This window comes from Achroia grisella, unplaced genomic scaffold, assembly GCF_030625045.1.
Source record: "Achroia grisella isolate CSIRO2021 unplaced genomic scaffold, CSIRO_AGI_Agris_v1 utg109, whole genome shotgun sequence".
NCBI classification, from domain to species: domain Eukaryota; kingdom Metazoa; phylum Arthropoda; class Insecta; order Lepidoptera; family Pyralidae; genus Achroia; species Achroia grisella.
Window position 1 is genome coordinate 7,030,507 of NW_026712573.1, and position 16,948 is coordinate 7,047,454.

At 29.7% G+C, this 16,948-nt stretch overlaps 3 protein-coding genes across 3 annotated transcripts; 2 read left to right on the plus strand and 1 right to left on the minus strand.

The window, feature by feature from the left end:
• The first annotated feature begins 777 nt into the window (after positions 1–777).
• Positions 778–2,755, plus strand: LOC131846481 (ubiquitin-conjugating enzyme E2 L3). Its single transcript, XM_059195800.1, has 4 exons — positions 778–991; positions 1,486–1,581; positions 1,899–2,085; positions 2,411–2,755. The coding sequence occupies exons 1-4, from the start codon at positions 965–967 to the stop codon at positions 2,563–2,565; spliced, it is 465 nt and encodes a 154-aa protein (XP_059051783.1). The 5' UTR covers positions 778–964; the 3' UTR covers positions 2,566–2,755.
• A 105-nt stretch (positions 2,756–2,860) lies between these two features.
• LOC131846471 (histone deacetylase 8-like) lies at positions 2,861–8,258 on the minus strand. The gene is made up of 8 exons (XM_059195789.1): positions 8,165–8,258; positions 7,612–7,801; positions 7,255–7,396; positions 6,782–6,888; positions 5,835–6,027; positions 5,446–5,618; positions 4,920–5,120; positions 2,861–4,325 (listed from the first exon to the last, which is right to left on the minus strand). The coding sequence occupies exons 1-8, from the start codon at positions 8,243–8,245 to the stop codon at positions 4,087–4,089; spliced, it is 1,326 nt and encodes a 441-aa protein (XP_059051772.1). The 5' UTR covers positions 8,246–8,258; the 3' UTR covers positions 2,861–4,086.
• Positions 8,259–9,017: 759 nt separating this feature from the next.
• Positions 9,018–14,188, plus strand: LOC131848420 (histone-lysine N-methyltransferase PR-Set7). The gene is made up of 6 exons (XM_059198270.1): positions 9,018–9,339; positions 9,977–10,079; positions 11,208–11,622; positions 11,972–12,162; positions 12,633–12,845; positions 13,098–14,188. The coding sequence occupies exons 1-5, from the start codon at positions 9,330–9,332 to the stop codon at positions 12,838–12,840; spliced, it is 927 nt and encodes a 308-aa protein (XP_059054253.1). The 5' UTR covers positions 9,018–9,329; the 3' UTR covers positions 12,841–12,845; positions 13,098–14,188.
• The last annotated feature ends 2,760 nt before the right edge of the window (positions 14,189–16,948 follow it).

The following is a 16,948-nucleotide window of genomic DNA, read 5'->3' on the forward strand; positions in this document are numbered from 1 at the left end:
AATATAAAATGTAGCCAATGTGGTATTCTGATGCATAAGTTATATTACTGTAAAGTTTCATCAAGATCCGTCCAGTAATTTTTGCGTGAAAGAGTAACAAACTTTCGCGTTCATAATGTTTTTAAGATTACATATATATATTAGTCTATAAGATTATTATTAAACTGTCCTGTTTAATATACATTATATTTTATGGCAAATAAAGTTACCTACCTCTCTCGACTTTTCGACTAGATTGCACTAGCCATGGTAATGAACTGACTGGAGTAACAGCGATATCAAAGTAGATAGGTGACAGCGGTCTTTTCATCTACCGGCACTAGATTGTTCAACGAAAGTTCGTGACACACAGCACTCACGGTATCCTTACACTTATTGATTGTTGATGCTACTGAACTAGGCTTGAATTAATTTGTGACTGGATTGGGGTGTTTTTTTATTTCAATCAACTCCCGTAGCATTCGTGGGTAATAGTGGCGATCAGTAGAGAGGACCTTGCGCTAAGGTCCTCTGTAGTTCAATCTAATGATTTGTTCCACTATTTAATTTCAATCGGCATTCGCAGTTTGTGTGATGTGCTTTTTGTCCTTTACAGCTGTCGATCATTTTGTTTGGCCAATTTGGCAGCTCTTATATTGACCAATAAAACTGTATCTTTATTTGCCATAAAATTATTCGTGTTAAGATATTTGATAATGTAATAAACCTATAATTGCAACTGTAATTTTAGCATTATTTTAGTAATTTAGCAAAATCACTTATTTTAATATGGTCACACTTTAATTTTATGGTGGTCATCGGTAGTCTCGATTTTCCAATTCATTAACATTAATTTATAGATTTTTCTTATAAATTTAAGTATTTTCCGATTGTTTAATATAATTATGGTGTTAGTGTTTACCATATAATTAATTTTAAAACGTTTTAATATCGCAATCGCAAATTTTTGTCAAATTTTCGTACAATGGCTGCAACAAGACGATTACAAAAGGTAAAACCTTACTTATTTCACTTTTCTGGCCTCAAAATATTAAATATTGATGATATTTTTTTATAGATGTTATATTTTATAGTATTTAAAATTATATCTCATTTAATCTTTCTTAATACAGTTAAATTTCGAATGAATGCAAACTGTATATTTTTATTTTCGGTGTCCTATATAATTTCACTAAATAATTATAATTTGCCCGATTAATTAGTATTTGTATTATTTAAAGAGCCTTAGTAAATAATTAGAAATGAGGTCTTAATAAATATATAACAAGAGACTAATATCTTATCAAAAATAGTGATGTCTTCAATGAATGCTTCATTTGTGATTCATCCACCAAATTACATTGCACAGCTTATTTTTGACTATGTCAGTTCTTAATTTGGGATTGGGAATTTGTGCATATATATTTCATGTGAAACATACATTACTTACATATTATCATGGTAATATTTTCTCTACCACCATTAATGTATTATATTGTATTTCAGGAATTAAATGATATTAGACAATCAGGATTAAAATCTTTTAGAGACATTCAAGTTGATGAGTCCAATCTTCTAACATGGCAAGGACTTATTGTTCCCGTAAGTCAAATATATTTTATTCTTACTAATATTGAATTACTTTTATTGAGCAGTTTTATTTCCTGTACTATGCAGAAAGGTTAAATCTGAAAATACACTTAGCAAGATTATTAAAAACAACAAATCATTCATTCAACTTCGTTATTTAAAATTTCATTGGGAATATAATAATGTTCATAATTTCTGAAATGAAATTATTCAATGATGTCATCTTAATTAATGATTTGATATTAACATTAACATAATAAAATTTTAATTTTTCTAGAAACACTATTTAGTTCTAACCTGTATTAATCTAATTAATTCTTTAAACACAGGATAATCCACCATACAATAAAGGTGCATTTCGCATTGAAATCAACTTTCCTGCAGAGTATCCATTCAAACCACCAAAAATTAGTTTCAAAACCAAGATCTATCATCCAAATATTGATGAAAAAGGCCAGGTATGCCTACCCATCATAAGTGCTGAGAATTGGAAACCTGCCACAAAGACTGATCAAGGTATTACATTACAAAATTTATAATTAATAAATTTACATGAGCCTGTATTTATGAATGTGTGAACAATAAGAATATATTTTAACTGTAAAAATGGAAACCATTTTTAGAATATTTTTACCAAACTGCCAGTTATGAACAATAATGAACATGCCATTAAAAAGGCCAGGGTGGTAGCTTACCAATTAGAGTTACACTGTGTGTATAATAAAATGCTAATAAAACCCAGAATAATCACTTAAGTTTTAGCTTTTGCTCGATGCAGTATAGTTATTGGACTAATGTGAATATATATAGATACCTAAATGTATTTTCTAATAAATTACAGTTATTCAAGCTTTAGTGGCTCTTGTCAATGATCCAGAGCCTGAACATCCTTTACGTGCAGATCTCGCTGAGGAATTCCTCAAGGACCGAAAGAAATTCACAAAGAATGCAGAGGAGTTTACTAAAAAGAACAGTGAAAAACGGCCTACTGATTAAATATCTATCAATTTCAAGAATCAATGTATATTCTGGATTTACAGCAACAGTTCACAATGTTGTAACAATTGCTTGCTAAGTGTCATTATAATATGAAATTTCACTCTTAAATGTTGCTGATTTAAAGATGTTTTGCATTTATATACCATTATATTGGGTAAGTTTCAAGTTTTTTTTCAGCATAGATAATGCAATATCTAGTTGATGTTCTAGTCTTCAATTAGAAACCTTGAACTATTGCTGAAACTTCAGTTCAATTCTCTTTATTACTGGTAACTGATTATATATTCAGTCATTATTCACTTGCTAATATATTATATTATTACACAGTCTAATGTACTCTTATCTACCATTTACCCAACAATCTTGTCTGGGTGGGGTAATCCTGGGATGTCATAAATTATTTATTTTTCGATATTGGTGTTGTTTTCTATTAATTTATATTTTATACATATGACTTAATGTTTCTGAAACTAGATGATAATAAACAATACACATATCGAGATAATAAAAAAACCCTTTATTTATTTTGATACATTTCTATGACACTTAAGTAACCTCTAAAGTTTTACAGTACTGAATTAGTAATTCTGGCAATGTTTTTTAACTATCATGAGGTAGTAGGTTCAGTAAATATTTCTTTTAAATAGAACTAATAAAACTACTAATGTTATAAAATGATATCAGCCAGACTACTACATACTATATACATTGCATACATATGATGCTTGTGGTATCCTTATAAACCTATGCACAAGTAAAAGTAATGATTACAACATATAATTAATATCGAGTTGGTGTAAATTATAATTGTGTGATAGCCCACTATTTATTTTGTGCTACTATACTAGTTTTTATATTATATTACAGCTGTGTATAGGTACATTAAATAAATTAATATTAAGTGAAGAACAATATTTTAAAATTACAATTCATAATTCATGTACTTATTACAAATATTTTTTATTTAAGTAAACATTTTTTTTAAATTTATCTATAATAATACCTATTGTATTATATTCGGTAGAAGTATTAAATATGGAATGCTCTCCTTAAAGTCTTTCAGCTGACTTCTTTTATTATTGGTTGTTATTTTCATATGTATGTAGTGATTGTGCTTTCAATGGCATGTTATAAGAATATATTTCGAAATATCTTACTATTTATCTGCAATAGAAATCAATAGTTTCCTGTACATTTACATACCTATAACATTCTGTATTAATTAATCTTGTGAAGCCTATTTGAATATAAGAAAAATACCCTTCTAGTTTACTCTTTAATAATTAGATTTTGTACAATTAATGATAATAATTTTTTGATAACTATTGAAATATAGAATGTTTCATAGTTCTTACTGCTGAAGATATTAGTCCTCCTTTGACAGGAATACATTACTGACATTGAAAAAATTGTGGAAATAAAGCGGTATTTCATGTTTAAAATATTAACACATTCGAGACAAGAAAACAAGAAATAAAACACGTGCAATATATGAATTATCTTTAATATTCTATTATTTTAGTCTACAAAATCGTAGACATCTTTAGACTGTGATACTTGGTTACTTTTAGTGAGTACTTCGTGCGTAACATCATCTTTCTCAGTATCAGTAGTACTCGTAGTATTAGATTCATTAATTATTCTATACTTTGGAATCAAATCTTTGGTTCCTTGTAATTTTTCAGTATCTGGTTTATTTGTTTTTCTTTTCAGTCTTGATCGGTCTATTGTGTTTTCTAAGTATTTCTTTAAATTGTCTGTAAGTAATTATATGTATCTAAGTATCCATATGTATATTATTACATAAAAGAGAATTCTTAAATTAAAACAAAAACGGGGAAGGTCTTACATTATGGCTTAACTGAAAATAAGTCTAGATATGCATTTATTTCAAGAGTAAGTATAAAATTATCTGCGTGATCTTTAGCAGTCTCACCAATTTTGTCGTAAACTAATTACAAATGATAGAAATGCATACTGAAACGAAAATCAGTCTGTTGCACTCTTTTTTAACGGCCTCACTTCGGATGGTCGTTGGTTCGATTACTTGCACGGTACAAACATTTGTATTCATGATTATGATTGTTTGTGTCGGTCTGGGTGTTTTCTATATAATATACATAGAAAACATATATATGTAATTACGAAAAAAAGAATCTGTATTTGTATCAGTTATCTAGTATCCATAACACAAGCTTAACTTGGGTCTAGGTGGCACTGGGTGAATTGTCCTGAGATTATTATTATTATTTTTAACATAATTAAGCATTATAAGCAGGGCTGCCCCCATAAGCGCAGTTAATTATATTATTTATGATCATATGATTAAAACAATATTTATCCATTCATACCTTTGATAGTATTGATGCAGGTTTCTACATAACTAGGTTTATTAATATCTCTAGCTAAAGTAGTTTCTACATGTAACATATAATCGGGTCCATATTTTGTCCAATTGCTATGTTCAGGAATATTATCATCTAATTTTACACCTGCGACTAGAGCTGTGATGGATGACCAAAGTCGTGCCGCGTTAGTGTAATTGTACCCTCCTTAAAATAAATGAGAACAAATTAAATTTATGACGAGCACACAGCGCTATCTATAATAATTTCAACTGCGCTTATATTATTACAGTTAAGCATTATTTTTATGTAAAGAAATATATGAAGAAACCTAATTACAGCGTATATTTTCTGTTTGTTATTACGTCATAATCTAAATGAATATGATCAGATAATACATAGGTTACAGTACAAAGTGTAATGAATCGTATTTGTTTTCATTTTTATATATTTTTGTTTCGGAATCGAATCTCTTGTAAGTTTTAATTTGTAATAATTTTCATTTTGTTATGGGCCATAATAGCACAACAACCTCCTCCGAGTAGGATCGTCGGCTTCCGTTTGTCAAGCACCATCTTGATGCAGGTGCAGTAAGCGCGCGCTGTGAGCGCGGCACCACCATTTGGATCTCTAGCCAACGCGTCCGCCCCGCATTGTACCACTATGGACTCGGGGCCAAACTGGGAGTATACAGCCGAAAACACTCTGTTGTGAAATAATTTAACAAGTAGTAGTAGTAAATCATAGTAATAGAAGTTTAGGAATCTCATTTGATTTTATCCGAACGGTCATGTATTTTACTCAAAAGAATTTAATTCATCACTTGTTATATAATCTAACATAATTTAAACTCTAGCATTAAATTCTGACAGAAGTTGGGCACAACTTAACTTAAAGTTAATAAATAACTGTAATACATACTCCTGGAAGGCATATTCCAAAGTATCATCGGAGTAAGAAGCATGCAGTGGGAAGTTGCATGTGTATCCCTGACCAGTCAATGAGCCTACATCATCAATGCTACCAGTACCTGGATAGAACCCAGGCTCATATTTATGGAATGATAGTGTAAATACTGATTTGCTTAGATTGTATGCATCCTGTACACCATTGCCTATGAATAAAAAAAAAAACAGGAATAAGTAAGACAAAAATATATTTTTACCTAATTTATTGGCATCTATATTTGCTAAATATATGAGTTATGGTGGTCACTTGAACCATGCTATACAACACTATCACATATTAATAAATAGTTATTGTACATTACCGTTCAAGTATTTAAGCACTATGGAGGGGTGGGGTCTTTGCTCATTTTGGATGACTTGTGGGGGTAGGGGAGTCTAGATGATCATTACGTCATCAGTAATTATTTACCCTCACATTGTCTTTGCTAAAAAAATGCATTAATTGAAAAATGTTCACGTAAGCATGGGGGGAGGAGGTAAGAGCTTTGCTTACTTTTGCTGACAAGGAGCATGGGGAGTAAATAATTGTAATAAATCTGCTTACGTAATACTTGAACGGCCCCTTATATTAACGAGTGCTCATGTATTGTGGGTATTCAGTGTTCATTGAAAGTGGTGTGCTGAAAATTAAACTCTAATAGATATGTAGATTTAAGTGGTGCCCATATATAATACATGAAATGACAAATCTCATTAACGTCACTAAATACAATGTGACATTTGTAACGATCATGTTAAACTTCTGTACCATGTAATTATCACACCTTCTATACTTAAAATCGTTTTGCTTATTCATCAAAGTTATTACTTTATACATGTATGCATTAGGGCCTTTCTGACGAAGTTTAATGTCGTCTCTGTAAATTAAAAGACAAGAAAGTCGCATAAGTATATACCTACCATGATGTATGTCCAAATCAATGTATAATATTTTAGAAAACTTTAATTTCAAAGTTTCAATTGCTAAGACAATATCATTGACATAGCAGAATCCTTCAGCACCAAACCTGCACAGAAATGATGAAACATATATTTAAGTAACACATGTAATATGATTATTTCCAGCTCATTTAATCCACAATTATCTCTGCTACACAATATGTACATCATCCAAATCTGAAGGAGGAAGATTAAGCACATTTTTGTCTTTTATCCTTATTCCTATATACATTTAGGTATTTATAATACACACTATAATTTATGTATTCTTTGGACTTGGTAGTTTATGAAAATATTTTTTAAATGAGACTAGTATTTATGGAGATTAGCATGCTCAAACATACAGGCAAGTTCAATCAAATGGTTTTCTAAATTATTTGATTGCATAATGTAATATTTTATAAACAATATCAATTGATACCTTTACACATTACCTCTGTGCATGATGCCATCCACCACACCAATTGATGGCTACATCAGCAATTCCTAGCAACAAACATTTAGCAGCTGTTATAGACCCGCCTGCCACCGCTGACACCAGATCATACATGTTAGAGACCGGAGCACAGTCATAACCTGTACATACAAGAAAATAGCTATAAATTAAAATATTTTTCTGATATTAGTGCTTACAGATAAATAAACAATGTGTATTCTAAATATATTAAATTTGGATCTTAAAATGTTGGAAATGTAATAGAATTGTAATATCTCTTCATGATTTTTTACAAAAATAAAATAAAGGAGAATAAAAATCTAGATTTAATATGAAGTTCAAATAACTATTTTACCAATGCCGTATTCTTCATCTTGTGATGTTGATATATAATCCTCATTTACCTCAGCAAACCTTTTCAAATGATCCAAATACAAGTCTGAATGAAACTTTCTAAGATCATCATAAGAAGCCGGTGAAGACTTCACTACATTAACATTTTTGTGGAGGCCATAAGCTACCAAGAGACTGTGAACTAAAGAAGCCTGTAAAGTAACATTCATTATAAATATGCAATTGCAGCAAAAAAATTGCTGCTTGATAAGATCAATTGTAAACTATATTCGTCAATTAAATTAATAGCTGTATTTTTTTAAATATTCATTTTTAATTTAATTGCTAATGTTTGAGCAAAATAATGTGGCTCAGTATAGTTCTATACTGGGGTTATAAAACAATTCATGATGCGACTTTGCTTTTTCTACTACTACGCTTGTGATTTTGAATAAATAATAATACATGTTTATATCGAATTCGGCATTCAGAACACCATTGTGTAAAATCATCAAAATCGGCATAGCATTGCCGACACACACTCTTTGGCGCCAAATGTAAACAAAATTACTAACCCGGCCTAAAACTGCTGGAAGTCGATCACATTGTTCAATTAAATTTTCATCCCATATGTAACAGCATTTTAGAGATTCCATATTATTGTAAACAAAACAAAATGTTTTTAAACTTCAGGATTAAATGTATAGAAAATATGGTATACTGAGTGTCTATAATTATTTATGGTAACAAATAACTATAAGTAACAGTAGTAACAAGTACCTACGATAGACCATTTTTGAATAGTTTGATAGTTCTTTTGGCACTTATCGGCACGCGGAGTATACCGAAAGTTTTCAGGATAAAAGTTTTCAAAGCCAAAGATAAAGGCATGGCATGTTTGTGTCGTGTTATTTATTTATGGCAATATTGTATTGTTGCATTAAACATGTGAATATGCAACTTTTATAAAATTTGTAAAAATAATGTTTAAAACTAATTTTACATTAAAGTTGACAAAAATATATAATTATATAATAGAATTAGTAATATTATCTCGACAATTAAAAAATAAGAATATAATATAAATAATGTTGTAAAGTTTAATAGGCACAGATTAATTTTCTTAGTGTTAGTTAACCAGTTGCTGTTACTGCTAAAAAAATTAAAATAAATTGCTATAGATCTGAAGTGCGACTAGTCTCGCTCAGATTATTATTGATAATTTTTAGTTTTGTTAATTACAATTATACGTTTCTATTAATTTTATCATCATGGATAATGCATTACATAGGATTTACTGAAACCGTAATGGTTATTTACTGCTGTTCCTTTAATTTTAGCTTAGTGTGAACCTTCCAATTACCATTGTAATCACATAATCGAATATTAGTAATCGATTATGTACGTCACTACTGGCAAGCGTAAGCGTCCATTTTATGTCATTAATCATGACATTTACGAATATAATAACTGAATTTGATTTTTCCTGTTTTTAACTTTATTATCAATGTATTATTATAGCCAGTTTTTGATTTTTTTCTTTTAAGAAATGTAAGGAACTAAATATGTTGATTTCCTGACAAGAAGGCACCATATCACATGATATTTGCTGCGATCCTAATATGACAAGGTCTATTACCAAACATAAGTAATTCGAGCCTCGTTGTTTGTCTTATTTTGTTTAACTTCAATGGTGTTCCATCGTAATCTTTGTCTAGTGAATATCAAGTTCAAGTTGAAATGGTTCGAGGTTAGTATAACATAAACTTGCTTCATAATGGTCGTTTTTTAACCATGTTCGCGGTACCTACCCTCTTCTATGAACCTGTGAATACATAAATATTTCAATAATAATTAATAGGAACATGTTTCAGTCGATATCGATTGTATTCATAGATATTATATGAGTTAAAATAACTAAAAATCATAGTTCCTTTTAAAAATTTTAACCAACATTGTAAATGCGAAATTTTGTAACTCACACTTAAAAGGTAATAAGCTTTATTCATAGTTACATTATGCATTAAAGTTATCCTTGGATTGCAACTAAACTAGAGATATCGTGCAGTTTAAGGGTGCTACATGTGGAAAGAATATGCCTAATCTGCTATTATTGGAAATCATAAAAAATAGTCAATCAATTATTAATAAGCATGTTGAAAAATTGGCAGCAGTACACAATTAAATAAATTGACATACAAAAGTAGACTTATAGTAAAATTTCATTGTAATTTGTTTTGTCACACCATATTTATTATATATATATAGAAAATCTTATAACTTATTAATTGTAGGATAGAAATATCTTTAATACTTATTATTGTGGTATAATTTTTCTGTGAACTGATAGTTGAAGGTTTCATACAGTAAACTACTTCTGGTTTCAGCCAATAGCTTGATGGCAGGACAAGAGGGTGTGAAAACTCCGCACCGCATTGAACTGTGTGAGGAGCGACCTGTCAGGCCTACGCGTAACTATAGAAAGCGCAGGTAATATTATATCAACTGCATGAACTCGAAGTATTCACACACATCAAGTACATGTAATTAATTTTTGCTATAATTTACACATCAGAATGCATCTATCTTCATGGCAGATTCTTAATAGAATCATTTTAGAGAAAATCATATTATGAATGGTGTCTCTACTTTGTGGTTTTCTTAATACACAATTTTATATGGTGTTCAATACATAAATAGCTTCATACAAGCAAGCAAGCGACTTCGGGTTCTGGTAGGAATACTTGTATATAATGTAAAATAGCAAGCTAATGTAATGTTTTGAAATGATACATCTTATAAAATATGTAATCTTTTTAAACAACAAATACCAGGGTCATAACATACCTTTTTGTATGATAATTGTCCATGATGCTATGCTATTGTTAGGAGGAATATATTTTGACTCATAGAAATAAGCTAATTAATTAGAAAATGTCCTAACAACAACAAGAACCTATAGGTCTTGTTGTTGTTAAGACATTTTCTAAGTGTTTGTTATTTAGAAAGTATTTTAATGCAAATACAAAATATGGTATTCCAATTTTGTAATATTAAGTAATATATAATTACTTACTACTAAATTAAGAAAATTAGTTCAAAATTTTATATTTGTTAAGTTTCTAGATTATTATATGTTTATAGTAATTTATGCAGAAAGATTTACATCTGTTTTGATGTTTCATATCCAGAGTAATTTCATTAATTACTTCAGGTAATTTTAATTGCAGCAATCATTATTATTTAGAAGTAAGATATAATATTATATGTTATCATAATTGTATTTTTAGAATAATCTGTATTCAACATAGAGGATAATACAGATATTTTTATTACATTATACTTAATTGAAGGGAAAGAAAAGTATAAAAGAAAATATAGACAAATGGAAATATTTAGACATCATCATTATAATTTACCCCTACTTTTTGAAAGAAAGTTATAAATAATATCATGATATTCTGCTGTGGAGTTAGTTTTTTTTATCTTTAATTTTATTTACATATAAGAATACACTGAACAAAAAATGTGGCTACTCTCTGAATTTCATTTAATTTCATATTAAGTAGATATGATGAGAGGGTCACAAATATTATCAGTATAGCAATTTATTTTTAGGATAAATGTAACATCACCAAAGACTGAAAACGTTAAAGTAAAGGAAGAAACTTTAAAGAAGGTTGACTTAAAATCAAAGCCATTGAAAACCAGTAACGGAATCACAAACATGACAAATGGACAATCGGTGCGTTCTAGGGCGGCCCGCGCGGCCGCCCGCGCTGCGGAAAGTCATAAGCTTACTGAGTATTTTAAGGAAGAGCTCAAAAGTCCCAAAGCGGAACCTCCTCATTCCCCCCCACCCATTGAGAAGACTGTCAAAACAGATAAAGTTGCAAATGGAAATACTAATCACAAGTTGACAGACTACTTTCCAGTAAGACGTAGTGTAAGGAAAACTTCAAAATGCGTTATGGCTGAGAAAATGAGGGATCTGGAAAGGGCTGTGAGAGAACAGAGAGAAGATGGTTTACAAGTATGTATACTATGGTTTTATTATATTTAACAATTATATTGTAGAGTAATTAAAGTCAATGGGGTGGTTAAATCCTAACATTTATGTCAGGATTTAAATACTTTGAAATTTATTTTATTTAAGAATATAATCCTAAAATTAAATATTGTGTTGAATTATAATCAAGCAGCATTTATCCTACTTTATACAAATTACAGGTTTTAGGAACACAATTATCTAGAACGATTTTCAAGTATTTCAAAGATACTGTAATAATAAATTTTGCCATTAATTTGTTCTAGAAACAATTTATTCTGAAAATTGGTTTCAATGGTTTATTAAAATATAAAGACATTTAAACAATAACTAGGTGGCGTATTTCGAAGACAAGGGCCGCGGTGTGATCGCAACTCGCCCATTCGGCCGTGGACAATTCGTGGTGGAGTATGCCGGGGAGCTGGTTGGCGTGGCGGAGGCGCGCGAGCGTGAATATCTGTATGCACAAGACCCAAACGCTGGTTGTTATATGTACTACTTTAGGCACGGAGATCAACAGTATTGGTGAGTTCACGTCGTATATATATTATGCTGGTATAATACTAGAGTAGCAAAGAAGTTGATAAATGTATAAGGGTACAAAGATTTACATTAATAGGGGTAAACAGAATTATTATTTCTTGTGACGTAATGGTGAAGTAATACTTGGCATGCACATTTCCTTGGATATATTATTATTTGCTGATCCTAAAATAAAATTGATTTGCTGTCAGTGTTTATGGCAAAGCCTTTGAAATATGCCAGATTCGAATTCATTACCTTTAACGTTTAAGTCAGTATAATAAACAAATTATAAATCTTTTTTTTTATTATATATGTATTTTGTAGGATGTTTTTGTTTTTTAAAGTATGCATTAGGATATTGTATTCATCCACCATTGTCACAGCGTTAGGTTGACTGGAAGGGATCTCTTTCAGAGATTAACCCACCAGATGAAAGTAAAAAAGTTCTTTATTTTCTTATTTCTTTCCAGTATTGACGCCACAGCAGAAACAGGCCGACTGGGGCGTCTCGTCAACCATTCTCGTAATGGGAACCTCCTAACTAAAGCTGTTTGGGTGGACGGACCTCGGCTCGTGTTACTGGCCGCACATGACATCGTCCCCGGTGAAGAGCTCACCTACGACTATGGTGACCGCTCTAAAGAGTCGCTACAGCATCACCCATGGCTTGCGCTCTGACGTGGGTTAGTGTTCTTAAATTTATATGAAATCTTAGAAGTATGGTGCTGTTAATGTATTACCTAATGTGTTTACATATTTGTCGTAAATACAGGCTGGTACAAAAATTAATCACTACAATTCACTATACATATTGTGTTATAATTGATTCTGTTGTACTGTTTTTAGTGTTCATATTAGTTTTTTTTTTTGAGAACATACACACGTTCGATCGTAACATAAAAAAAACACTACGTCAATATTCTATATTGTTTCAGGTACGCCTACAAAAATCTCAATTGGACTTATAATAATTATTTATTAATTTAGTTTTAGTTACTATGAAGTTTGTTAGACATTATTTTTGTTTGAGGTTGGAACTTTATTGTGTACTGTTAAGTAGTGAGACATGTGGCCTAACAATATGATATGTGAACAGGGTGGATGGTTCATTCAATGATAATACTGCCTTACGCCACTTATAATGGATGAAAGTTGTTGGACGAATTAAAATTAAGGATATAGAAAAAATATTCTAGTACAGTCACATACTATATTAGTCTTTTTCATTGTCACATCTATAAAAAAGAATTTAAATTAGCATAATACATCTTTTTCATGTGACTGTACATACATTACTCACCAAAGCAGTTCTATACTATATATTTTACATTTAATTATAATAGATCATTCTGAGCAAGTATTATTAAATAAATAATATTAACTGTCTTGGTGGGTCATGTTTCTCAAAGCTTGGTATACGAATGTACAAAGTTGTAATTTGATTTATACAATGTGATTTCATGGACATTGTATTAATGAATATATTATTAATACAATGTCAATGAAATCACATCCATACATTATATCTATTGTCACTGTTGAATAACAAAGTAATGATAAATTGGTATCATTGTATATAATTGTTAAATCAAATTATTACTTGTTGAAACCAAAGCCATGAAGTGAATCGATTGCTATTACAACATTGTTAGTTTTAATGAATGTATTGAGAAAAGACAACTGATTATGTTATCAGAATGTTATGAAATATAGAATGAAAAATGTAGGTAATTACGCTTGATGTAATATTAATACAAAGCCACTAAACCTAAAGGCTAAGTCAAAGACGCTAATCATATGGTACAAAGAATGTACAACCATAAGGAAGTACGACCATCTACGCAATTAAAACACTGGTTGAAATTAAATTCTCGATACATTTAAAAGTAAATAAAACACCCGTTTTTCAATTTGCAGGAAGTGAGATTTTATTTTATAATAAACTTATGGGTAATCTATTTGGGATTGTAAAGTTAACAAAAATATGTAACAATAGCCTTTAGATAAATCCTGGTCAAGACATCAACTCGAATAATTTTTATTTATCATTTATAATATAATTTAGTTTAAGTTAGTAAATTTGAAAGACGCGAGGTTGTAACAGTTGCTCATCGTGTTAACAACATGATAGTTATGTATTTTATTTTATAATTTTAAAACTAAATGTAATATCAGAATGTTACTAGAAAAAGATGAAGTTAGAAGTCTTATGAACAACTACTTATGCTCGTGTCACGTGTAGAAGTATCAAAATAAAATTACTAGTAAATTGCCCACCGAAATTAGATTGAATCAGTTATAATATTCATGTATTCATCAAATCTCTTGTATATCATATGTTTATTAAAATGCAGAATGCAGGGCATCACTTTTTTTCATAAAAATAAAAAAATGGTGGGCATACATACTACATATTAGTATAAAAAGTCATCAAAATTAATACGTCCAATATTTTTTTTATGGATTATGCTGATTGAATTAGTTGTGGAGCCCTGGCATATTTATTTGAAATGAGTCCACTGTGACTTGTATTAGTGGCTATAAGCGTATGTGTGATAGAATGCATCCTTGGAAGGACTGTTAACGATTGTAGTGTGTTCATGACCTTTTGTAACTTTAATCTAATTGCTAATAAGACATGGAATTCCATTATCTAGAGTTTAGCACAATATTATCATTATATGCAGAGATTTTATTGAATATCTATTGGACTGTATAACAACTATTGCACATCTTTAAAGATACATTTAAAGACATGTTTATTCTGCCAAATATATTATTAAATTTATAGAGTTAATATAATGTTACTTTTGTTTTCTGAATTTAAATAATAAATGTTGATATGGTACAAATATGCATATGTTCGAGTATACTTATTCTCGTTGCTTCATACATAGTTCGTTATAAGTAGGTCGGGTACACACTACAAAATAAGTTTGATACATGTCAAAGTAGAGTGAATTTTTATTGTTAAGAACATTTTTGTATGTTAGTATAATATATTGTAAGCTAATGCAGCTGGTGGGATTAGCCGTGTTCACCAAAAGAGTAATTATTAAATAAAATCGACGTTATAAGTTAATTTATTATTGATGAAGGTGTCAGTCTTCATTTATTTTTATTTTAAAATATAAAATAACGATACCATTTAAAAAATTGAATTTGAATAAAAATAAAAAGAGTAAATATTATATTGTATTATTAGACAAGAATTACTATTTAATTAACCATAGATATATAAAGTTCAAAATTGTTTTAGTGATAAATTCTATTGTGTAATAAATATCTCAGCAAATAAAATAATTGAATGACTGACGACCATCTAGTGTGTAATATTCATAATGTACTTGTACCGATCGTGCACTTGATTTTTAAATTTCTACTTAATGTAGTTTAATGAAGCTGGATTCAATGATTTTCGAAATGTGTACATATATTATAATTTAGTTAAATTACAAAATGTTGACGTAAAATTAGCTTTGATTTCATTAATCTTGTTTATCTTTGGAAAACATCTGATAATGTTCTTTGGAAATCTCTAATAATGTTTATGTTTAACGGGATAAACCCGTTAAACATAAACATTATTGGAGCTATTACAATTAAACTTGTTAGAGTGGTGGTCTATACTGATATGGATACTGGATGCTGGTGGGGCCAGTGATGTGTGACGACAGAAATAACGTCGTTTAGCCATAATAACGAATTCTTTAATGAATATTAACCACGATGTTTATAAGGAGTATGGTGCTGAGGTCGATCTGACATTCTCTCACCTCTTTTGGCTAGCTATGTGACACCAATGTAACTGTAATTATAATAAAGTTCAATATGCTTTTTTAATAGATATCTATCACTGAATCCAGCTATGTTATTTCGCTAAGTATATAGTATTGCTTATGTAGTTCCTATTCCCGTAATATTACTTATAGTGTATTTTAATATAAAACTCCTCGCTATTTCTTAACCTTCCTAACTAAATGCATAATAGTTAATATGTCAACGCATGTATTGTTTCATGTCTGTTTGAGTGAATCTGTAACATGTCATGAATATATCTATGACATGCTTAGTACAAAACATACCTTACCCATATGCCCAATACTATGCACGTCATAGTTTGAATTATATTCAATGTATTTCTATGGGATATGTTTGCATTTTCTTTGAATATAATTAATAATGATTGAGGTTTTATGTTAGTTTATAATTTCTGTAATGTTATATTGTTATCAATAATTATAGAATAGTGAAATTGAAGTTTGGATAAAGGGCGTCTCAACCGTGAAGTAAATGACTTGCTGAAGAATATCCGAAATGTGTCAATGTAACATAAATACATGACAAATGATATTTTCACTTTGTGACATGTAAATAATCTATGAATAGCGATAACATTCAAATTGAAAGATATTTAGATACTAAATAACCAGTTTCTTTGATTATTCAAGTGCTTAATACCATAGAGTGAAATATATATTTTTTCTATGATTATACGAAGTAAGCGATTATTCGCGACCAACACAGACCGTTGTTTGACCGCGACTAATCATCTGTTTCTTTTTAGAATAGAATAGTAATAATCTTTTTTGAAATATTAATATATGCACTTTTGATAAGTAATGTTTTTAGATTCCGTCGTTACATTCACAAGTTAAATTAGTATGGGCAATTAACTGTTGATACTCTCTTAAAAAAGTATTATGTAGTAAACAATTTTAGCAGACTTAGAAATAAAATATAAGAATTCACATTAACTATTTTATTCATATTCAGGTATTTCTTC

What these genes read in the sequence shown, in the direction of transcription:
- LOC131846471 (XM_059195789.1), bottom strand. Translation starts at nt 8,245, where the DNA reads ATGGAATCTCTAAAATGCTGTTACATATGGGATGAAAATTTAATTGAA. An exon ending in TTCCAGCAGTTTTAGGCCGG is followed by an intron (nt 7,802 to 8,164) that starts GTTAGTAATTTT and finishes GTTACTTTACAG; the next exon opens with GCTTCTTTAGTTCACAGTCT. An exon ending in TTGGAATATGCCTTCCAGGA is followed by an intron (nt 5,619 to 5,834) that starts GTATGTATTACA and finishes ATTTCACAACAG; the next exon opens with AGTGTTTTCGGCTGTATACT.
- LOC131848420 (XM_059198270.1), top strand. An exon ending in CGTAACTATAGAAAGCGCAG is followed by an intron (nt 10,080 to 11,207) that starts GTAATATTATAT and finishes ATTTATTTTTAG; the next exon opens with GATAAATGTAACATCACCAA. An exon ending in AGAGAGAAGATGGTTTACAA is followed by an intron (nt 11,623 to 11,971) that starts GTATGTATACTA and finishes AACAATAACTAG; the next exon opens with GTGGCGTATTTCGAAGACAA.
- LOC131846481 (XM_059195800.1), top strand. Translation starts at nt 965, where the DNA reads ATGGCTGCAACAAGACGATTACAAAAG. An exon ending in CAACAAGACGATTACAAAAG is followed by an intron (nt 992 to 1,485) that starts GTAAAACCTTAC and finishes ATTGTATTTCAG; the next exon opens with GAATTAAATGATATTAGACA. An exon ending in GGCAAGGACTTATTGTTCCC is followed by an intron (nt 1,582 to 1,898) that starts GTAAGTCAAATA and finishes CTTTAAACACAG; the next exon opens with GATAATCCACCATACAATAA.